General features: G+C 40.8%; 1 protein-coding gene across 2 annotated transcripts in view; it reads right to left on the bottom strand.

Annotated features, from left to right (window-relative positions):
- LONP2 (lon peptidase 2, peroxisomal) overlaps nucleotides 1-24,238 on the bottom strand; it is an 82,603-nt gene that overhangs the window by 9,821 nt on the left and 48,544 nt on the right. The window contains exons 10-13 of one of the 2 annotated variants that reach the window (XM_064489190.1): nucleotides 23,113-23,239; nucleotides 19,210-19,343; nucleotides 3,149-3,291; nucleotides 970-1,062 (exon numbers count right to left, since the gene is read on the bottom strand). In XM_064489190.1, coding sequence (XP_064345260.1) covers nucleotides 985-1,062; nucleotides 3,149-3,291; nucleotides 19,210-19,343; nucleotides 23,113-23,239 — 482 coding nt within the window. In that variant the 3' untranslated portion in view covers nucleotides 970-984. Of the gene's footprint in view, nucleotides 1-969; nucleotides 1,063-3,148; nucleotides 3,292-19,209; nucleotides 19,344-23,112; nucleotides 23,240-24,238 lie in introns of those variants that run through there. The other variant, XM_031458505.2, reaches the window with a different exon arrangement.

A 24,238-nucleotide genomic window follows, 5' to 3' on the forward strand; every position in this document is an offset into this window, starting at 1 on the left:
TGCTGTGGACGGAGGCCAGGCCGCTTCAGGCGCCTGCACCCCCACCCTCTCCCACGTCTCTTTATACTGCAGGGAGATCTCTTATTTTATTTCTTAAAATTGGGTTTAACTGATCTTGTTTCTATTTTCTCACGACAACTCTGTAATTTACATCTCCATCTTGGGTTTCTCCTCTGAACAATAGACCTGCATGTCCCAATGTCTCCTTCACTCAGAGGCCACAGAGATATTTCAGACCTGTGCAGAAAGGAGCGCCCAGTTTCACTCCCGCCCTCCTCCTTCCGTCGTCAGGCTCTCCCATCTCAGGAAACAGCACGACTGCACACACATCCTGCTGCTCTGGCCAGAAACCCGAAATCCCTTTTGATTACTGTTTCCTTTTCCCCACAGGTACTCCATCAGCAAGACTCTCCAGTCTAGCTCCAAAGTCCACCCCAGACACGGCTGGAGCAGCCACTCCCTAGCTCAGGACCACCCTGTGTGTCTGCTTTACAGAATCAATCTCAACTGATAATCATCTGTTAATTTGTTTCTTTTCCCTACTAATGTAAGCTCCACGGAAGGTAGAATCACCCCTTGCCTGTTTACTCCTGTATTGCCAGCAGCATGCATTTACTGAAAATGGAACTCCTTCTAGGACAAATGACAGAACCTCAACTTTTATCTTCATGGAGAATACAGACTTTTAAACCCCAAAAGGCACGTTCCAGCATCTTGGGAACACCTCACCATGGCCTCCAGTACTCCTAGTATAATCTGTCTCTCCAGACTCTTGACCTAGGCGGGCGCAGAGAGGCAGGGAGGCGGGGATAGCCCCCACGAGCACCGCACACAGCAGAGGGCTGGCTGCTCAGGGGCGCTGGGTCACACTTCTCTAACGAAACACACAAAACACAAGCGTGGGGTCAGGCCGGGAACCAAATCTCAGTTCTGGCAAAAGGTGCATCTTCTCACAAGTCACTTAAACACGCTAAGCCTGGTTCCTCATCTGGTATCGGAAAGACGCCATACCTGAAGACTCGATGTGTTGCTTGTGACAGGGTCTCCTCCAGTGCCTGACACCTAACAGATACACAAACAGAAAGTGGCCAAGAAGCCCAACCCGACCTCTCCCACCCCAAAACACAGCACTACAGTCGGTGAGAATATAAGTGAAAATCTGATGTAGAGCAGATGCCTTTTCTGTAAAACTGCCATACTTAAGTGATTCTCTTTTAGCAGGAAAGGGCAGGAATGAGCGTGGTCTGCAGGCACATGGAAAGCATACTGGACTTGCACTTGGCTGAGCTAAGTTTAAATACTGGCTTCACTGGTTGCACCTGATGTGAATTTGCATGATTCATTTAACCTCTTTAAGCTTTTTCTCTGTCTGTAAAATGGGGGACTCCTAGGACAGTGACAGCCCTCGTGGACAATGAAGAAATGATCCATAAATCTTAATCTCATTGGTGCAAAAGCTGAGGCAGAGGGTGGTTAAAAACTTGGGGGCTGATGGTCATCGAGGTAGAGACGGAAACGCCCGGCGACAGGGTGAGTTCTCTCAAGTGTAGAAAAGGTGAACAAAATGTCCCTCACTCCCAGGCACAGGACCTTCTATTCTAAGATTTATAGAAAAATAGAAGTCAAAGTGGCTACTGGATTCATGTCAGTGAAAGTGTAATACCTCAGATGCCACAAGGAAAAGGAAACAGTTTCTCCAATGATTTCAAACAGAGCTGTTAAGCCATGTTTGTAAAACTACTCTTTCGGTCCTTTGGCTCTTTCTCTGCCAAAGCTCCAAGAATGTCAGCAGTGCTTCCAAACCTAACAGGAGCAGAAATGGCTGGGAAGGAGGGGTGTGTGCAACAGAAGCGCACATCCATCTTTTGTGTTTATTAAGGCCTCCGGTGTGAGCTCCGCAAGGACGGCTGGCACGTACCGCTGTGGAGAGCCTAGAGGAGCAAGCCCGCCGGACACGTGCGTGCAGAACCTGTTTCCATCCTTGCTCACAACACCACCGCGCTCTCTTGGAACAGGAAAGCAGTGCTGGCCCACTTCCTCAACCAAGACAAGTTTCGCTCTGCTTCTTTCAACACTTCAAAATTTAAATCCACAATATCTTAAGAATTCCAACAACCAGAATAATGTTTCTGATTCTATGGTTCAGGACCAGATTCACCACCAAGAGTAAACGTGTTCTGTTCTTGTAGCTGAGAGCTTTTCAGGGGCTTGCAGGCATTAATGACCAGCTCAGAGTTTACATAGAGAAATAAGGTAGGTTTGGGGACTACTTCTCCTCTCCTCAGTTTTGAGGAAAACCTTATTTACTGGCAGTGATTTCAAATGTTAGATGGTGAGGTTATCTTCTTCATAATTTACCAGATGTATCTTCTGAAAATCTTTTTTCCTTATACTGAAAAGGTGATGGTAAGGCTTCTGAAGAAAGATGCTAATAAGCTCAGTAGTAAAATACATATTTTTCCTAGTAACTAACTCATAAAAGCTCAAGTAAGCATCCTATAAAACACATCACAGGGCCTTGGCAGTCACAGACTCAGACATCTCCTTCCATCCAGCTGCCTCAACTCAGTCAGCCCTGCTTCCTTCCAGGACTTTCCAGTTGGGCATTCTGCCGTGTGGGACAGTCAGGGGAGAGGTGGAAATGGGGCTAGACCTGTACATGGGCTTAACCCAGAGAAACTAGTAATAATAAAGAAAGAATAGATCCTGGAAGACACCAGCTGGTCTGCACTAGAGCAGCCTGAAGCTGAAGCCAGGTTCCCAACTTCAGGTATTTTGTACTAGGCTGCTTTCCTCCTCCCTCCACAAGCCTTTGCTGGCACAAAGGAATCCTTAATTAAAGCACACACAATAGGAATATAGAATTTCTAAAGAGGAAAGTCAGAAACACTGTTCTTAAAATGGAACTGGATGCAGAGAAAAAGATCAGACTGGGTTTCTAAAAGAGGGTCTGGCCAGGGTCTCTGGTGTTCTGCAAAAGCCACATTATCACATTAAGCACCAAAATTCAACACCACAGAGAAAACAAGTTTCCAAACTTAAGACAAAACTCAGCCTCCCCAAACACCCAAAGCTACTTCTCCCCTAGTCCATTAAGCAACCAACAGAGTGAACTGGTGGGTACCAACAGCGAAACGAGAATGCTCACCTCCATTTCATACATCGGGGGCCCGAGGATGTCTTTCAGAGCGTGGAAGTCAATCAAAATCGGCATTTCAGGTGGCAGGGCCAAGTCATCAGTGTCACCGATGGATTCGGGTTTTGCATCTTCCAAGACATGTTCTCTGCAACCTAAAAGAAACACATACTTAAGAATTCTGACATTTGCAGGTACGAAAATTCATTAGCAGTGAATATCAAATAGAAGCACAGTGGACTTCCAACAGTTCACTCGCCTTTATACATTCATTAAGGCACAAAAATTCACCTTGCGCATCTGTGGAACGCAGGAGAAGAATCAGTGTTACAAGAGTCCCCTCAGGGTGACACAACGCATTGCCTTGTTCGTTTACTTTCACTTGTGTGTCCTTCGTCTCCTCCTTTACATTAAAGTGTAAGCTCCAGGTGGACAGCAACCTTGCCTGTCTTCTTCTTAACCATTATATTAACCCAAGAGCAACGCCTGGCACTACTCAACTAATGGCCTTTGGAGGCCAGATACTCAAGGATCAGATGCAATAGATCACCTTGCACAAGTCTGTTAGATCAACACAACTCAAACGCTTCAATTTCCTCTTCAGAGGCCTTCCATCAGGTGTCCTATTTCCTGACAGGCAACGTGAACTTGGCAGTGACAGGACCCATGTAAGCAATGCCTCTTATGTAAACATAGTTCAACTCCAAGGTTATCATTTTCCAATAAAAACAAACATAACTGGCAGTGCCAGGGTAAGAGAACATGAAGCCGGGCTTGAAACCCCTAGAATAGTGGGCTTATTTCCCTTACCTGCTTGCTGACACCTTGTCAAAGTACTGACTCATTCTGGTTGAGACCAGACATCCAGGGAACAGGAGACAAGTGACCTACCAGGCTACCTTTCCTACTGGTATTTGTAACTCCGATTTGAGTAAAGAAAAATGTTACTTAAGTCTATAGCCAGAAACCCAAAATGAGAAGAGGTTTAAAAAATGTAGGCGATATTTGGCTCTATTCACCCTCATTCCTTGCTTTGCTTTGCTTTTACTTTTGCCGTAATTCTTCTAGTTCTTGTACTATCTCATGAAGTATTTTGAAATATCTTTCCTTACCTTCTTTACATACACCCTTCCTTCAGGAAATGACTACCGTATACATTAGTTTACAACATGTAGTCACCTAAGCACTGTATACCTGTACATATTTTAGTTTTGCTATGATTCTTCAACTCTGATAGCTCATTTAGTTTAAAAAAAATTGTTTTTCGCTAACTTTCCTTTTCAAAAGTGATTACTTAGCATGTTTAATAATATTAGACCTTAATCTTGGACTCTAACAAAGTCCCCAAATGACCTCCGTGTGTCACAGCCTTGCTGGGACCTTGCTGCGAAGGGCTCTCTTTAGTCTGCTCTCCCGCAGGGCCTCCTCTTCAAGACCGAACCACGAGTGAAAACAGCCAGCCAGCAAGTGGCAAAAAATTTGAACTGCTGTTTGATCCTATGCAAAGCATTAAGCCTCTCACTACCTCTCTCTACGGGACTCCTGCGAGAATTAAAGGGGAAACCCTCTGTAGACCGCACAGTGTGATATGCATACTGGATCCTAAATGTGAGTCTTGAGGTATATATATATATTTTCTCACAGTAAAACCTCTGTAACATCACTTGATCTTTCAAAGTTTGGCTCCAACAGAGTCTAGGAAGTCTTCCCTGATCTTCCCAAGTTCTAACACACATACTTATCTGCTTCACAAAGTCCAGCAATGCCTGGGCTACTCAGCAGCTTGTGAGAGCCCCTCTGCCCGCTGCTCTGTTTGCAGCGTATCCCAGCGACGTCAACGACCAAGGACGGGAAGGCACCTGAACCATCTGTTCAGCTACACGTAGATCTCAGAGTGGGACAGAAACCAGGTGTCACTGCTTAATTAAAGTTAATGCACAGGGTAAAAAGCACTCCTGTCTAAGGTTACTGCACCCTAAAAAGGAAGGGCTCTGAAACCCTAGCCCATGCACAGAAGGGCTGCCGGTCTCGTCAGCCTGCAAGTGCTTCGGAACAGGCTTTCCTGAGGCCTAACTGCTGCCTGGAGTTCACGACCACAGGAGGAAGGAAAGCTGGAGGGGATGGCTGAAAGCCAGTCCACAGTGATGTGACCGATGCTTTGGGACATCCCACCCCTGTCCAAGTGAAGTAGTGAATCCAGCACTTTGAGCCCTGGAGGCGTAGGGCTGGGGAGAGCTATTTCTAATGCAACTAGACCTCATAATATGAAGGATGGCAGTTCACTCCCGGCCTTAGGCACAGCAGCTGTGTGATGAAAAATTCAGTAAACTGAGAACTAATCTGTGCTTCAGAGTGTTCCATCACGGCACACAAGCCTAGAAAACTAAAGCTCAAGTCAAGAAAATGGTGCCAGCTGATCAGGAGACAGGCTGGCACTGGATCTTAGGAATCATCCACTGCACCTTGTGTAATGCAAAATGAGAGTAAGGAAATGCTGGATGTTCACAGACACACACTCTTGGTTCCTCACTAAGACAAACAGCAAGTGAAACATCATCTCACCAGCACGCCATTCAAAAACATGAGGCCCAGGGTATGGCTGACTCTTCTGGGTCCTACGTACAAGCTTTCAGGACTCAGCTCGCCTGCCATGTTCTCTCCTGTCCGAAGGGGTCAGCACCAAGAGAAGACAACGGCTGAGTCCCTGGGACTCATCACCAGCCTTGCCCCAGACTGTCACATTCAAGCCAGATGGACTTTTGAAGGCAAGGCAAATAACAATAATTAAATAAAAGTTCAACCGCCCTATAATATGGACTGTGTCCCACAGTTTCCTACTGAAACTGTACAGTTAACTTTTTTTTGTGTATGCCCTTATCTTGGGCTAAAACAGTGGTTCTTAACAAATGGTTAACAGTCACATGAAAAACACCAAGAAGCAAAGAAGTTTACATTATAAAAGCAAGATACCATTTTCTGGTTACCAAATTAAAGTAAGCAGTAGAGAAGTTTAAGGAGTGGCAAAGATCAATGTTAGAGTGGAGAGAGATCCTCTCAAACACTGTTGCTTATGGAAGTATCAACTGACTTAATCTTTCTGGAAAGCCATTTGTCAGTATATTGGAAGGCTCCCAAACACTCACAATCTCAAACCCAGTGATTCTATTTTCGCAGGAACCCATCCTTAAGGGTATAACCGAAAGTTCAGACAAATGTTTAGACAACAGAGCTACTCACTGCAGCACAATGTATAAAAGCAAAAATCAGATCCAGGATGAATATTCAACATGGGGAACACAGGTCAGTAAACCATGGTTCATCTATTCATCTAATAAAATACTACAGTCACTAAAGTTGTTTCCTAAGTGTTTTTAAGTGATGTGAGAAAATTCTTTTGAAACATCATCAAATGGAGGAATGGGGAGAGAATAAAATACCACATGCCATGATTTTTACCAATATAATGTAATATAAATGTATATGAGAATGAATGAAATGATACAGTCCAAAATGTTAACACAAGCTATTCCCTGAGTTATGAGGTTAAGATTCCGTGATGAGATAGTCAATAATCACCTCCAATCCTGGCTCTGGCTTCCTAGGTGGCTTTAAAAAAAAGTTACTTTATCTCTTTGTATCTGGTTTTCTAATCAGTAAAACCATAATAATTATAGCAACCCTCAGAGAGTTGCTGGGAGAATCTGATACTGCTGAAAGCCTTAATAGGCATAAACAAGAGGAACTGAATTATACAGTTGGAGTAATATCTCATACAGACTTCTAAGACTCACACATCTTACTCTGTAGGCCCTTTCATTAGAAGAAAACAAAATGTCCTCTGCACCGCAGTCCCACCCAGGGCCCCACAGACGGGGCTTTGACTATAATCACATGACTGCTGGGAATCCCATAAATTAAATACATTTAACAACAACAACAAAAAGGCACCAAGACTCAAGACTCTGTCCCAGGTTTCTCTCGTGGGTATTATCAGCCTGTTCTGAGTCTAATTCAGGACAGAGAGAGGGTGGTCAGGGCATAACCAAGGAGCTTAACAGCAAGAAGGCAACAGCAGGGGCAGAAGCTGCAAGGCCCTCACTCTGCTCAATGGTGGCGGCCCTGCAGCAGGACAGATGTGAGCGGTGGCGAAGCAGGAGTGAGACTTGAGGGCGCTCCCCGACGGCCAAGCCACAGCTGTTCCCAAAGGATCTTCCTTAGCTTCAAACTCTTCCCGGGGAAGGGGCAAGCTTTCCTAAAGCAACTGTACTAGGACATCTCAGGGGGTCTTTCCCAGCCACCTCTCCTGTCAGAGGAACGTGATTTATGTGAAAGCAGGTCCAAGAGCCAGAGAATCACTGTGGGAAGGAGGGAGAAAGGATGATCTGAAGAGGGAGGTAAGGAGGAAGAAGAGAGGGTGTGATACCGCAGGAAGCTCCAATAGCTCTCTCTTTTTGTTTTTTAAGTTTCTTATCTCTTGAATAGATCTTGCAGCAAATGGTGTCTTTGGGCAGGTGACCAAGGGAAACCAAGAGAAGACAGCAGAGGCTTGGAGCAGGATACTAACACCAAAGACTATCCCCCAGAAAGGCGGGGAGACAAAAATCTACCCCACCACGAGCAGCCCCCAGTTATCTACAGGCATCTTCCCTCCAGACAGAACATTTTAGTTATCACTTACTGTTCTCTACATCCTGCTTACCTTGAAGCATACACTACACTCTCAAGCCCAGGCTCGTGAGTTCAAAAGCTACGCTTTACGATGCAGCCATAAAAGGAACCCCTTCTTCCAGATTACGAAATTCGTGTTCGTTTTCATGAATAACAGTTTTTTAATTCCTTTGGTGTCAGGATGGAGGGAAGGATAAGGTGTACAACACTGTTAACGATTAAATAACAGGGCCCAGAAACAGGGGGTTAATTCTCCAAAGGAACAAATATGACCTTTTCCTGTCACACTAATATGAAGTCCCTGAGGATGCCCAGCTGTCATTCCAAGGCTTAGCAGAATTCAGAAAGAATCAGGAATTCAGGAAGCATAGGATAGAACTGTGATATATACAAATTTAAGAGCTAGGCAGAAAGTAAAAAATTCTGGTCCAATCCTTCATTTTATACTCAAGGAAACTGAGACCTAGGAAGGTTAAACAAGTCTCCTGAGGCCCACAGCAAATCACAGTATGAGGATTCCGACCCCTAGCCGAGGACACCCTTGGTCCCGCCCAAAGTCCAATCTAGAAAAGCGCCCATAGCCCTGACAAGGCAGCCTGGTGGTAAATGTAGAGATCAGATTACTTTCCTCTCGACTAAAAATGATCAACACAACTGGTATGACATACACAAATTCCCTTCTGTGACCACTGTCAGAAAAAACCATGAAAGACTTGGAAATCAGCCAAAATAGATGACTAGCTGTTCTGTAAGTGCTAGAAAACTAATAGTAATGCAGATGTTCTTGTCCATAGAAATGAAAATCAATTTTGCCTCCTCTCTTTCCAAGAAGCTGGTTTTGCAAATGAATGTCAGCACTCCTGATTGCCTATATATGTGTCTACTTTCTGGATGGTCCACTGAACCAGATGTTAACATCTTACTGGTTCTCTCATTGATTAATAGAGTTAATTAAAATCTTTAACACATGTTCACTTTATATCTGTATAATAGTGATGATTTTGCCATTAAAAAGGATTATCCTTTAATATTGAACAAAAACAATTGTTTCTACAAAGCGACAAATTTTCCCAGTCGTCAACTCTTAGCCACTAAAAGTATCTGAAATGTTTAGATTAAAGAACTTTAGGGCCTCAGACAGAGATATTAAATTGCTTTAGCTATAGAAACAAGAAACTTCCCATTTTCAGTATTCCTGACCTACAGGAATATCCAGTAGAGGTATAACTGATACTCCTTACTTCCAAGAGGCCTTGGAGTCAGACAGCCTGGGTTTGTGGTCCACTACTCCAGCCATAACTCAACAAATGTATGGAGCACAGTCTTGGGTGAGGACCTCAATTCCCTACCTGTAAAGCGAAAGTTAGACGAGATGACCTCTAATCTTGCCGTATCAACTCATCGCAGTGCCTTATACAAACAATACAGGTGTTCCACTAAGGTCTGCAGAATTAAATTGAATTTGGCTATTTCATTCTCAAATCTTAATAACATCTGTGGACAAATGACAAATCACCAAAATACTTAATCATTACTTTGATTTGCCAAGAAATTACCAGGTTTTTAATGCTGACTTTGTCAAGAAAATATAAACATTTTTAATCTGTGAAAAGTAAAGTATGTAAGAAAATGATTACTGAATGATTAAAAATCTTTCTTGCAAGTTGAGTTCAATCACCCTGGGCTCCTGAGTTTTGAAGCATGCAAACTGGGGTGCTGAACTGTATTTGTACGCAGGGCTAGGTGTGTTAACGGGTAGTTGGCAGAGAGGCTGTGCACGAGCCAGTGAAGGGGAGTATGTTTACCTCGCAATCTCTTAGCACACAGGGGTGTGTATCATGGATCCAGAACCCGTTTAGGCATAAGGAGAAAGATCTGTATGGGTGCGGTTATAAAACTAAAAAAAAAAAAAAAAAAAAAAAAAAAGAATCTACTTTAAAAAGTGAGATGAGATACTGAGATTGTAAGTGTTTCTGTTATTTCTTCCAAGACAGTAGAAGTATGTGCCTCAAAGCTAAACTGACCGTAGAGAAAATGCATTTGAGAGGCTTCTCTTAGGAAGGCAGAAAGAGGAAAACAAAATATCTTAAAAACAAATCAGAAAAACCTGAAATATCTTCAACTATGTAATTTGTCTGTCAGTTTCAGGTAGATCTTTTCCAGAAACCATGCCCCCAACCAGAGGAAGTGTGCTAAACGCAACTGAGATTCAAGTTACTGACCCCTACTGCCAAGAAGGCATTTGCGCCTGAATATTTTCAATTTGTGTGTTTTTTTTTTTTTTTCTGAGCTTACATTTTCTTTTTTTTTTTTTAACATTTTTTATTGATTTATAATCATTTTACAATGTTGTGTCAAATTCCAGTGTTCAGCACAATTTTTCAGTTATTCATGGACATATACACACTCATTGTCACATTTTTTTCTCTGTGAGTTATCATAACATTTTGTGTATATTTTCCTGTGCTATACAGTGTAGTCTATTCTACAATAATTTGTGTGTTTTTTTTTAAAGGAACTAGTCATAATGAAGAAATCTGTGGACCAAATGCCCAGAGAAGCCTTTATACTAGCAATGAAATCTTCTAAGTCCTTTTTGCCAGTATTTTCTTCATTTTGTGGGGGATGGTAATACAGCTTTAACATTACCAAATACACTTCCTTTCAAGTTTACCTACGACACATTTCTATATAATACCTGTTAAGACAGAGGTGGAAATCATGATTGGGAACCACTTTTCAACTTTAGTAGTAGTTACCTATTCGTGAAAATAAAGACCATCAAAAAAGACTATCTGGAAAACATTTTTCCCCATCTATTTATCTATCCAAATTAATTTTGAGATGTAAGTGAATGATCATTTTGTCTCAATTTACTAAAAGCAATTTTTAAAAGCTACCGTATTTACAATAAATAAAATGAAGTTTACAATAAAAAAAAAGATCAATCCAATGCCGCTACAAAACTTTAAAAACCAGCATTTATCCGCTATCTAAAAATTATTTGTTTATATATCTGCCTCCTCCAGTGGACTACACACTTGTTAGACATCTCTTTCATCTGCTTCCCAGAGTCCAGTCTGGAACTTGGCATACAGTAAGTGTTCAGTGAATGCTAGCTGACTCACTGACTGAATAAATCAACATTATCCAAGACACAGGACCCTAACTTCACCCCAGACAAGAGGTTTGCACCCTGTCTCCCAGAGGTTTTTTTGGTATTAATAAATCTCACTTCCTGTGTCACAGATTCAGAAAACAGTCTTGGAGAATTGTCTGGATTATCAGCTACAATGCAGAGACTGTCTGTAATATTTAAAAAAAATAAGTACAGTTTTACTATCTTGTAACATAAGACTGGTTTTGATAATATGTCAATGATACTCAAAGGCCACTGAATCTTCCTATATGATTCATTAAATGGAACAATGACTTTTTAATTTCTTGACAATATTAGATTTTCCTGTCTCCAAATAGTTTAAATTTAAACAAAACATTTGGCTCCTATCATATGTAAGCAGGGTTTTCTTTTATCTCAGCTTCCTTCCGGTCTACACAGGCAAACAAAGCTCTCTTAAGCCAGGCTAGTACTGAAGAGGGAACAATCAGTAAATCAGTGTAAATGTCAGAAAAGAGTATGTGGTGCCTCTTCATGACAGTGGCAGTATATACCAACGCGATCTTTTCATCTCACCATTGGAATACCACTTGATTTTAGATGTTTGGAAACAACATGCTGCCTAACACCCCTACAAATGCAAAGGATTTAGCATAGAAAGTCTTAATCTCTAAATTTAATTTTATCTTGGTTTGCAAAATCCAATTAGTTGTAACAGAACCCTACAAGCCCCCATAGCTTTAGAACCAATATGCCTTGGGACTAAAACTCTCTCTGAAGTCCATATTCCTTAACAGTTAACCTTAGTTGTTCCTTTGGCTATTAGAAAATTTTATTTGTTCTGAGTCACTAATACAATCAAAGGAAAGATAAGGATGAACAGATTGAAGCAAGACTTTAAATACTGAAAATGCAAAAATGAATCAAAACTTTTTAGCCCTATCGGCACAACCTGCGTCTTTAGTAAGAAATCAGCTCAAGTTTGATGGATGGATATTCAACAGCACAAACTTAAATGCTGGCTTAGAAAAATCCTTCTGATAATAAAGTATCTTAGATCGTGATGACTACTGAACTGGTATGGCCGTTTAAATCAGTACATTCTGTACGAACATGCAGAAATTCTCAAAGTTTTGCTCCTTAAAGAGCAGGAAAATGTAGGCCAATTTAAATTTAGCCCATATAACAATACTAAAACTGGGAACTGTCATGCTGTGTTCAAAGACCTCTTACCATCAGACTTAGGCATTTCTTCAGAAACTAACAATCTGACTTCTGAGTATTATTGTAACAATATAAAATAAACAGCCAAAGCATCCAGTCTGTGGTTTTGGGGCTCAGAGGCACACACACAAATTACTCTCTCTTTTTTGTTCTAACTCTAGCCAGAAAGGAAGGGAATTAGGTTAGAGGACTTTTATATGTAACTGGAACCAAGTAATTAAGAAACGACTCAATTATCCTTGCTTCACTGAAAACAGCTAGCAAAGTTTTTATGTCCCAAAACAAAACAAACAAGAACACTATCTACAAAATCCCCATTAAAAGCTGACAAATAAAGGTTGTTTCGGTTGTTACTAAAGAATCATTCATTTGCTTGTGGGTCTTATTAAGTTTTTCTCCCCTGAAGGCACGCCCGAATTATATAGCTATTCTTAACTGTTTCTGCAGCACAGCAATTTCCATTCTCTATTAACAACCCAAACCACAGGGTTTCTTTAAAACTCTAAATAAATTATTTCAATCCTCAGAAATGGGGGGGGTGTATTAATAGAAATGAAATATATAACAACCTTCTTTAAAATAAGTAAACCAAAAATCTGTGAGAGCCAGCCTTCAGCATGGCCCCCAAGGACACCACGCCTGAGCACTGCCATCTCTCACTGTACCATGGTTGGTCTGTGTGGCCAACAGAATGTGGCAGAAGTCATGATGACAAAAGACTGCAGCTTCTGTCTTGGGCTCTCAATTTCTCCCTTTCACACGGCACTCTTTCTGGGGAAGCCAACAGCTATGTCCTGAGCCTAGGGAGAGGCCTAAGTGATGAGAAATTGAAAATCTGGCCAAGAGTCAGCATGGAACTTAAGGCCACTATGTGATACTGTGATTTATGAGAGGTACGTATATACTTGGTCATTCGGATGACCAAATAAACTTCTCAATATATCTGCCCACAGCTCCTGGCTCATAGCTCCCCAAACCTTCAGAATATCCTGTGTTAAAAATGATCAAGGTGTCTTTTGTTAGGTGAATGAGATGACTTTTAGAAGTACTTAGGATGGGTGCTGGTTGCCAGGAGATTAGAGGGTTGAAACCTTCTATCGCACCCAATGATTTTGGGGTAGGGGGGCGCTTAAGGTTAAATCCGTCACCATTGGCCAACAATCTAGTCACTCACAACTATGTAATGAAGCACCATAAAAACCCCAAAGGACAGTTTTTTGGTCCTTTTTTGGAGAGCTTCTGCATGCCAGGCCCCAGGCTCCAGGACAGAGGCGCCTTTGTTCAAGATTTCACCCTATGTAGCTGATGCGTATCCTTTAATATCCTTTTATAATAAATCAGTAATCTAGTGCGTAGAGGGGGAGGTCTCCTGGATTTGGTGAGCCGTTTTAGCAAATTAATTAAACCTGAGGAAGGGGCCATGGGAACCTCCGATTTGAGCCAGTTGGTCAGAAGTACAGGGAATAGCCTGGGCGTGTGACCGGCCTCTGTGTGAAGAGCGGTCTTATGGGACTGAGCCCTCTGCCTGTGGAATCCGAGGCTGTCTCTAGGTAGACAGGGTCAGAATTGAGTTGAATTCTGGGACACCCAGCTGGTGTCCCAGAATTGCTTGTTGGTGTGGGGAAGCCTCCACACACATGCTGGAATGGAGTCTCACGACCCTTTTCAGCTAATGACCATGTAAGTGAGCTTGGACGCCGTTCTTCCCTATGGTGACCCACCTGGTGGCTAACAGCCTAAGTGGAGCCTCGTGAGAGGTCTCGAGTCAGAACTACCTGGCTAACCTGCTCCTGGACTCTGACCTACAGATACCGTGAGATGACAAGTGTTTGGTAATTGCTGTACTCAGTTTGGGGGTAATTTGTTACACAGCATTGAATAATGTAAAATCCAAAGGATAAAGGGACAGATCTTGCAACAATCAGAAGACTGCTCCAAGAAGTCAAAGACAAAAGAATTCAGCAAAAAGTTATACAAAGTTCAGAGGCTACTTCCTGAAAACATTATATATAGTGTTTTCTGTTAATATAAGAAATTCATGACATCAGACAAGAGAATGGATATGCCTCAGATATGGAGACGACTAGTTTGAAAGAAAAAAAAAAAAGCTGACAGGATCAAAAGCACTTGTTTCTCCTGCAGGAACAGCTTCCTGTTTTGGTAACAAAGGAACCACACTTAAAATAACCATCGTGAAGCATGCTTAGGGCTTGAGAAGTCAATGGCAGGAAGCCACAACAAAGAGCCCTGAAAGCAGCCCGACAGAAGATGATTCCTCCGGAGAACTGGATCCAAGGAAGGCTAAGAAAATAGCTGCCCTAGAAAACACGCGGGATGTACAGTGAGGAACCGCAGCAGCGAGCGAGGAGGGAGCCCACGCACAGGCTCTCCCCGTGGCATCTGACCCCAGGCAGCAAGCAGACTTGCTGAAGCAGCAGGCAGGATCCCTTTCCTCCAGCTCGCAGCCAGGGGAGGACCTGGGAGAATTAAAGTGCACGAAGGAGGAGAACTTAGTGCTGTGAAATTTGAATGTTTTCTTTTGATGCATTTTGAACTGTGAAGCTGTCTGGAAAGGATATGCCAAGAAGTTAATACTGTCTCTGCCTTCTCCCAGTATATTAGGTTGATTTCACTGTCCTATACACAAGGCAAATGTATCAGGGAAACAACACATGTCAAAATGCGCAACTAAGTCAAACCGGGATGGAGACTGAGCTACAGAAACTGTCCTGGAGTTAGATCTGTGGTCTAGCCAGCCTGTTTTGTGGTCAGCAGGGCCCCCAGGGAATCTATCATGAGAGGACGGGCATGTTTTCACTGACATCAAATCCTACTGCGTATGACTCACACCACCCAACCACTTAGCCCTTTTTCCAATCCACAGCTTCTACTTTCCTATGGACTGGGAAGTAGATAGCCAAGTTTATAAAGAAGGGTCTGTTAACAAAGTCAGATTGGCAAGGCATAGTGTTTATTGGAGACTGTTGTGAAGGGACTTGTGAATCAACTCAGAGCCAAACTAGACAGCTACTGAGAATCCTCCTCAACTGAGATTTTGTAATAGTCAGTCAGGTGATGAGTGGTGGCCTGAAGGTACAAAACAAAGGCTACAGAGGCTGGTAATTCTTCATAGGCTCTTTTTCTGCCTCTCTTGTCTATTACCACTATTTCTATTCAACATTTTTCTAGAGGTTAGTTCACTAGGAAAGAACTAAAATAAAAAGTATAATGATCAGAAATGAAAAGCGAAAATGGACATTATTTGCATTTGTAGTAACTGGTGTTGTATGGAGAAAATCGAAAAAAATCTATAGTTAGAATTAATATGTCAACTTGGCAAGTTTGCTGGATACAAGTGAATATAGTATCCCCATATACTAGCAACCAAAACAATTAGAAAATTAAAAATTAAGAAGACTATTTACAATACACATGCACAAAAGGATCAATTAACTAGGAAAACAGCTAAAGGAAAAATACGCAAAAGCTCACCACTGAAACACTTAAAAACATTTATTAAAATTTATATAAATGAAGCTAGTTATGAATTGACAGAAGACTTGATAATACCAAATTGTCAATTCTCCCCAAAGAGATTCACAGTTTCAATACAATCAGAATCAAAATATCAAAAAGCTTTACCTATTTATTTACTTATTTACTTGTAGAGATAGACAAGCTGATTCTAAAATTAGTATGAATATTTGATGAACCTACAATAGGCAAAGCAATCCTGAAGGAAAACAAAGCTAGAGGGCTTCCACTGCCAGATATATCAAGGCTAGCCGAGACACAGTCATTCCTGAAACCACGTATGACGCAGCCACTGGGAACTTCATCCCAGGCCCAAGGTACCCGGCCACTAACCATAAGGCAGCCAGCTGGTTCGTTTTCCCTTTAGGTGTTTATCTGAGCGCTCCATAACATAACCATGTACATACTGATTTAAGCGACATTTAAAAAGCTTACTTATAATGACATCTAACACACCTCAGGAATAACTGTTAAGAGGCTAATTCTCTTTTTTTCCCAACCAATTTTTCAGGTGACTTCTATGAGAACAGTAAGAAACTAACATCTTGAAGTACATGAAGTTTAATGCAGATTCTCCAATAAATACTATACTTTTCAAAAATAATGGGGAGTGCTCCATATCCTGAGAAACTTTGTAAGGATTGGCTATAACGTGAGTCCATCTTTGCTGAGGATAATTTTTGAGGGAAAAAAACTTACTAGATATTAAAAGACATATATGGTACATGAGTACTTGAACAAATAGAGGTGTGCCTAGCTCCACAGAGATACATCCAAGTCTGAACACATGGAACTTTTCTGTCCTTGGCTAAAGGCAGGCAAAAGCAGAATATAACTTCAGCCACAAACTTTTATCTTTCAACCCAACTAATATCCCAGAAAGGAAAAGGGCAATTCAGAATACACTAATAACATGCAGAGAAACACAGGCAGTGAGGCTTTCCTGAAATAATTCCCATACTTTTTAGGTAAGGGACCAAAACCCTACACATTCCTCCTCTAACACCAATCAGCGAGAAAGCTGACTCGTCTTTTAAATCCTGTTATTTATTCTGTTGAACTGCCAGTTAAGACCTCACAAATACAAAGACAACTGTTCACAGACCAGTATTTCTGGGCCTCCTCCAGAAAGTTTGTTCGATATGCTGGAGGTTCTGCCTGTTTTTAATGCTTGTGGCCTGAAATTACTTTTCTTCCTGGCAGTGACTCTGAGTCCAGCAATATTTTTAACATTAAAAATAATTCCCTCACTGAGTTACTTGAAATTTCGAAAACAACTTTCATTTTATACTCTAATTTGAAATAACTCATTTCTTAATGAGAAACTTTCAGTTATTAAGCTAGCTCCATTTGAACTGTGACATGAAAATCTAAGAGACACTTTTTTGGCAGAAATTTTTCTTTTGGCTTGAGGTCATAAACACCAATTTTCAGAATACCTTATAATAATTTTACTAAAATCTAGAGGAGAGTTGTTTACAGTAACTCAGGGTATCAACAATATAAGACCCAGCTTGGAGTCCACGGTTAGCTAATAAGAACTATTATCAAAATCACCCTCTCAAGAGACAAGTATTTATCCTGATTATTTATTTATATGGGTGTCCTAGGTAATAACTTAACCACCCAAATCTGCTTAACTGCGTTGTTATTTAGGCTTTATTCTGCGAATCATGGATTAAAAATAACAATAACCAACTAAATGTTACCATGAAACACTGTATGTTCTCACATAGTTCACAACTATTTGAACAAGTTCTTGAATATTTCTGGGTTATCTTTAAATAGCTAATATGATCACAGACATTATTAGAGATATGCTAGTGGATATACATATAAATATTAAGCACTGTGTAACTATGGGAAGCTTCTTTTGACATCAGATCCCACTGAATGTATTATAAATTCCAAATGACACCATCTAAATCTTAAACACAACTTTCAAAACGTGTTAACTAGATAAACTCATTTCACTCTCTGTCTTATCAGACAAGAACTAAAGCACACAGGCTCAGATGCTGGAGGCCACAGCACAACGGGGATGTTCTAAGAATAAAAATGAGAAATCTCATGAGGATCTAGGCCTTACATTTAGAAGGGGAAAAAAGAGAAAAATATCTCTGTCCACTCTCACTCTCAGCTACACCAGTGATTTCATTCATGATAGGCTATCACTCACCTAAGGCACTTTTCAAAAATTCAGATTTCTGAAAATGGTGGTCTGAAAATGTGTTTATCTTTAAATTTCTTCTCCAGATCCTATTAAAACGACAATTAAGAAATTGAAAACAAAAAAGCATTAATCCACAAGAACAAAAAGAATAATAAAGAAGACGAGAGATGCTGACATTCTGGGTAACAGAATGTAGATGAACAAGAAGTAATAAACACTTAGCAGATTAGAAGACGTGGAAGCCTTAATGTCTGTGGAGGCCGGGGGGTTTATCCACAAAATCCTACCAAGGCTCAGGAATCTGAGGTACCCCTGAAAATATGGGTGAGAAGTAAACTAAAGACAAAAGGTTTTTAAATCTGTGTAAGAAACAATTAAGAGTTTAAGGTCACTATTCCTACTCCACATAACAAGGGCACTACCCCCTACCCCCACCCCCAATTCAACAGAAGGTGGGAGGTTTACTCTGCAGAAATGAACCAGTGAGGTTTGAGGCACAGTGCGAACAGGCGTGAAGCATGAACTAGAAATAGGAGGATCTGGGAAAGTCTACTCTTCGCATGACACTGCTGTTAAATGCACTTGGCAGAGCAATAGAAGGAAAAGCAGGGAAGATGTTTACCTTTGTAATTCCACTACACTTATCACAAATCATGCTTCTTCAGCCATATTCCTCAAACTCCTTCCTAGAAACAGCTACGGAAACAGAGGAACATCTAGTAAATCTCTTTACTACGAAAGAAATGTTCAGTTCTCTATTACAGTCATGTTTGTTAAAGCAAGTCTCGTTGACCATGCAGCAACATGGTCGTACTAGAGGAGATGCCCCCGATTCATTAACTGAAGTAGAACCCTTCCCTTTCTCTCCCTGTCACCGCCTCCACAATGAGTTTTCTAACAAAAAATAATTTAAATTACATCTTAATTGTGTACCTAGCAAAGAAAATGTGTGAGAAAACCAAATTATTACACCAGAAGCTATTCCAGGGTATAAAGATCTACTCTTGCAGTACTTGGACAGCATGGATTTTTTTTTTTAACAACCCAAATCAGATGGGAAAAAGAGAACACCAGAACCCAAACATAAAGTGTGCCACCTTTATAAAGTTGGAGAAAATATATCCTTAAACCATTAATACTAAGTGTTATTCCTGCTAAAACTCTACTGTCTGTAGAAGAGAATCCTCTTGATACAGCACATCAACCAGGAAGCTCTACCTACTCGTCGGATGCATTTACCAGGGGAGAAGCATGTCCCACTGCTCCGAGAACCACCCACAGCGACCCTCCACATCCAACTCTCTTTTTTGCCATTCCCTCCTGGCCGCCTGCAGGCACCAGATCAAGGTCACAGACCTTCTCCCTCAGTCACGTCGGGACGGTCCAACTTGGCTTCTCTGTGCTGTCCCTCTGCCACCTTCACAGCCACGGCTCGGCAAATGGCTCCCAGCTTCCTGTCCAGAGAGCGAACCCCTGCCTCTCGGGTGTACCTGTCATCAAATTGAAGAAAAATATTTTATTTTTGGCTAAACACCACCTGTACAAAGAGAGAGAAGTAATGTGATTAATAATTATACTAAAGGAGGAGGGGAGGGTATAGCTCAGTGGTGGACGGCATGCTTAGCATGCACGAGGTCCTGGATTCAGTCCCCAGTACCTCCATAAATACATAAGTACATAAACCTAATTACCTCCTCCCCCAAAAAGAGAATTAAGTATAAAAAAGAAAAAAAAAAAACAATTACACTAAAGGAAGTGTATATTTAAAAGTTCATTAGTTTCTTGAGTACTAACTTCCTCACCTTTAAAAATTCCTCATTAAAGTACTGTTATTTCTTAAAGATTCAGAAGTATTTTCGGCTACAGCATTTCCCTTTATACAGAATATCTTAAACCATTACTCTATTCTTAAGAAATGAATTCTTAATATGAAAATGAATATACGTACGTATATGCATGACTGGGACATTGTGCTGTACACCAGAGACTGACACACTGTAATTGACTGCACTTCAATAAAAAAAAGAAAAAAAATGAATTCTTGGTTCTTCAAGTTATACTGCCGAAGTAAACTGGCAGTGCATAAAACACTTACTCCTTGGTGATAAGTGTAAAAGCTTTCTTAAAATTTTGTCTATTTAAGAAAATTCTGATAAATTTATTATACTTGAAATATTGCTGAAAGAATCAGAAAAATAGAACTATTTTCCCAACTAAAGCAGAAAACAATTTGAGACAGAAATCCAGTCATACTAGGAACTGTGCCTATTATCCCATTCAGTGTACTTTCACTGCAGAGACTTCTAAAGAGAGTAAGTATGCTAATGAGGCAAGCACTGTGGTTTTGTGAAAAAGATTCTAAATGTGATTCACTATAGCTGTCTTTAAAAACTTGTATGCCAGACTTAAACCCTGTACGCCACTTCATAAACCTTTAGATGGTACAGTCATTCTTGGCCACCAGCTCTGGATGAGTCTGAATGGACAGCATCAGAGAGAGAGAACGCAGTTCCCTCTGAAAAACTGCACTGATTAGGAAGTCAGACATAGATTTCAGACTGCAGTGAAGCAGATTTCTTAAGTTCTGAGAGAAGGTAAATAAGTTCTTGGCTAAACACTCTAAAGACTCACTTCAATCAAAGGAATAAGGAGGAGAGAAAAGTCCATATTCCACAGCTTCATGTAATTTCAGTAAGAAAGAAAACAGGGAGGCATCCTAAAAATAAACAAACCAACATGTAAAAACAAAAGCCAAAACCCAGTTCAGCTTCTGAGACAACTATCTGATGAGCCCAGATTAAAGGGTCTGCACAAAGATGAAAGAGAACGGCCTGAGGAAGCTTACGGAGGAATGGCATGCACACGCAGAAAAGGCACGGGACGTCCAGAGGAAGCTGCAGCATGCCAAAGATAATAAGGGCGCCAGCAACAACAGAGAGATGCTTTTAGGCGTTTACAGCAATACGGGGCTGGGAACTAACGCAGACAGTGCGACATGAACAGCTGACTGAGAGAGAGCAGACACTCAACCCCTACTTAGCATCTTTAAACCAAAAAAGGAAGAAGCACTGGTGTCAAGTAAGAGCTGGCTGATGATCATGAAGATGCCAATTTTCAGAGGACGTAAAACTAATGTACTTGATGATAATCAAGATGAAAGAGAAAATCAGTTTGCTGCAATGGTAGCTGAGACGAACACGTATATTAAAACATACATAATTACACACTTCTCTAGTTAGGCTTTGAAAAATTCAACCCCTATAAATATGCGATGGGATAGACCAGGCGTAGCAGAAATTCATATGGAAAAGAACTGAAGGTGTTGGGTAACTGTAAGTGCAATAGGCAAGAGCACAACTCAAAAAAGCTAAGAATCCTGAGACACAGTCATAAAATAACAGAGTCACAATAAGAAAATCAGTGGGCTTCTTATACCACGACTGTTTAGGCTACATCTGAAATACTGCATTCTACTATGGGTGTTTAATTAAAAAAGGACATTGACATCACAGGAATCATTCAGAAGAAGACTAACCAAGAAGGGGAAAAGTCTTAAAAGTGGGTCAAGAGGAATGGTAAAGAGAAGAGGGAAGTTTAGCTTAGAGAAGAGAACCTTTATGGGATGGGGACCTGATGGCATTTTTTTTTAATGCCAGAAGGGCTGTACAAGAGAGAAATTATATTTAGATTCCATGTGTACGTATTGGGCAGAATGAGAAAATTGTAAGAGGGTGAATATAAAGATTATTTTACAGCAGCTGTATTTACTCACAAGGAGCAGTCAGCAGTGAGCGCTCCAGCACTGGAAGAAGTCAAGCAGGCTGGCTATACGGGAGGTGAGGAGGACCAGACGGCTCCTAAGACCCCCTCCCCTCCTCCTGAACACTGTGGGTCTGTGACTGTGACACAGGATAAGATGAAAAACACATGCAAGATGAAAACCTAGGTCCTAAGTTGGGTAACTCACTAAATATCCAGAACTTGCCTGGAGTAGCAAATACCTGTGCTGTTTTTAAAAATATTAAAACTGCTCAGAGAAATTTCCCAATGTTCACAGCTTTTAATATCTGATGTTTGAGCTAACAAGTATATAAAAAGGAAGCAGTTCTCCAGGCAACAACTGGGAAATAACAATGATTACTCTTCAGAATCATTATTATTTAGAGCCAGATAAGCTATCAATGGGTATTTTCCCCTATCACTTAGCTTTTACAGATGGGGAAGCTATCAAAAAGGTTAAGTGACTTGTTGAAAGTTACTCAGACATAAGGGGTGTTATCTGGAATAATGATATTTTTGGAAGACTCTGGCATATAAATCACCATATTTAAAATGATAAAATACTTTACCTCCCCTGGCATTACCCAGACAGCAAACCACAAGTTAAGAAAAGGAACTCGCAGATCAGATAGAGTCTAACTATTTTGTATGTAAATTTAAATAGACTTCCAAACAGACTTCCATAAGGAGGCTGGCTTAGATCAAAAAGCAGTCTGCCTAGCCAAACTCTAAGTCAGAGTTCAAAAGGGAGCGAGACTTCACTTCTCTTGAAACGCAGCAGTTGCTGGGAAAGCGCTGCATGTGGAGTCCTGGCAGTCTGACACCATTTGCCAGATGATGCAATGGACCTGCAATGCTGAGCCAGGAAAACTGTGAGAGGCTATTGTACATATAAATTCTCAACAGGATATATTTTCCATTCAAACATGCAATCTATAAATTAGACTCAGCAACACTGCACTCAGATAATTTATGTCCTGCTTGCCACAGGCTTAACCATTTGGTAGCTAACTTGGGAAGCACCTTTATTGTTGTCCTGGTGTTAATTCCAAAGGTGAAAACTCGAACATAGATTTTTAAAACCTCTCAAAGAGAAGAAAAGAAAATCTGAGTAACTTAAAAGAGATGTCTGAAAGAAGCATCTCACTTCTTAGGAGAACTCAACGTTTAAGATCCTGGGGCATAAAAGGTATCTCAGTTTTGGGGTGTTAATTTATTAAATTAATCCCTTACATTACTACTGTGGAAAAGCTGAAATTCTGGCTCAAGTCCTTAGTTAGCTAGGAAGAAACTCTAAATGCTTTCCCTATGAATTTCTGCCTAATACAGAGCTCTGTGTGAATCAACAGCTATGGCAATGCTTGCTGGGAATCTGCTGGAGAGAGAGACAGAGAGAAATGGATACTGTGAGTTTCCAGTAAAACAGCAATCTCCTGTCTAGACGTGCACATGAGTGAAGCCTCAGGACGGCAGACTAACCTGGTGATGATGTCCAGAGTGGTGACCTGAGGGATCTGAATCTGCTGAGGAGTCAACCCATGCTGCTCCAGTTGCTTAGGGATCAAGTGCCTGTGGGCAATCTCTATCTTCTCCTCTTGTGTGTACCCTGGAAAAGACACCACCACACTTTGTGATTATTCACATGGCTTCCACAGCACCACGCTTCAGTAATAAACCCAAAGCTGTTTCAACGAATCTTGGATTTAAAATGAATTTAAGTATTACTTCAACTAAGATTGCAATCAGAATAAAGAAATTCAATCTCCAGCCCATAGTTGTTAGCATTCCTGACTTTTTCACAAACAAAACAAGTACTTACTAAGCACAGTGCTTGAAAGTCTTTTGATTAAATGGTATCTCTCTCAAAGAAGAAAAAAAAAAATCTCAGTCTCATTAACTTAGAGATAGTTACCTCCTTAACTTAAATGTGAGTTTTTATTTTATTATTTAGTAAGAAAATAACACATTCCTTTTCTTTAGTATAATTTGATACATAACTGAAAAAACTTACAACAGCAACAACAAAGACTTCTTACTAAGACTTCAAGGGAAGAGCTGCAAAGGAGCTATTTCCAGAACTCCACCTATAAATCTTAGCAACAAAACAGTACAAAAACTAAAAAGTTTTTTCCCCATCAAGTTTTTTCCCCTCTACATGCCGGAATTATGCATATAATTTATATTTCAAAACCTCTGTGTTCTTATTTACTTTTCTTATTTCCTTAAAAACCTCAATGAGTATAAAATTTACTGTTTTTAAATCCTGTAAGACAAAATTGCCCCCTACAATGATCGCCCCTTTTCCAATTCCAAGCAAAATTAAAAAGGCGAATTGACAAGGCATCTTTTGAGGAGAAAAAGGAAATAAAAAACACCAGAAAAGCGAGAGGAAAGGACAACCAAACCTGCTGGTGGAAGGCGGCACCACTGTCACCTCTGCAGCAGCTGTCCTGATAGTCTCACTTCAAGCATACTAGTATGTCTTATGGATTTTTGCCTTAAGTTGCAGTTTCCAGACAACTGGGTCTCATTACTTATTTATTTCAGTCTTATAAATGAGCACAAAGCAATTTTTTACTCCACTGTATTTTAAAACTAAATATAG

This window comes from Camelus dromedarius, chromosome 9, assembly GCF_036321535.1.
Source record: "Camelus dromedarius isolate mCamDro1 chromosome 9, mCamDro1.pat, whole genome shotgun sequence".
Lineage (NCBI taxonomy): Eukaryota > Metazoa > Chordata > Mammalia > Artiodactyla > Camelidae > Camelus > Camelus dromedarius.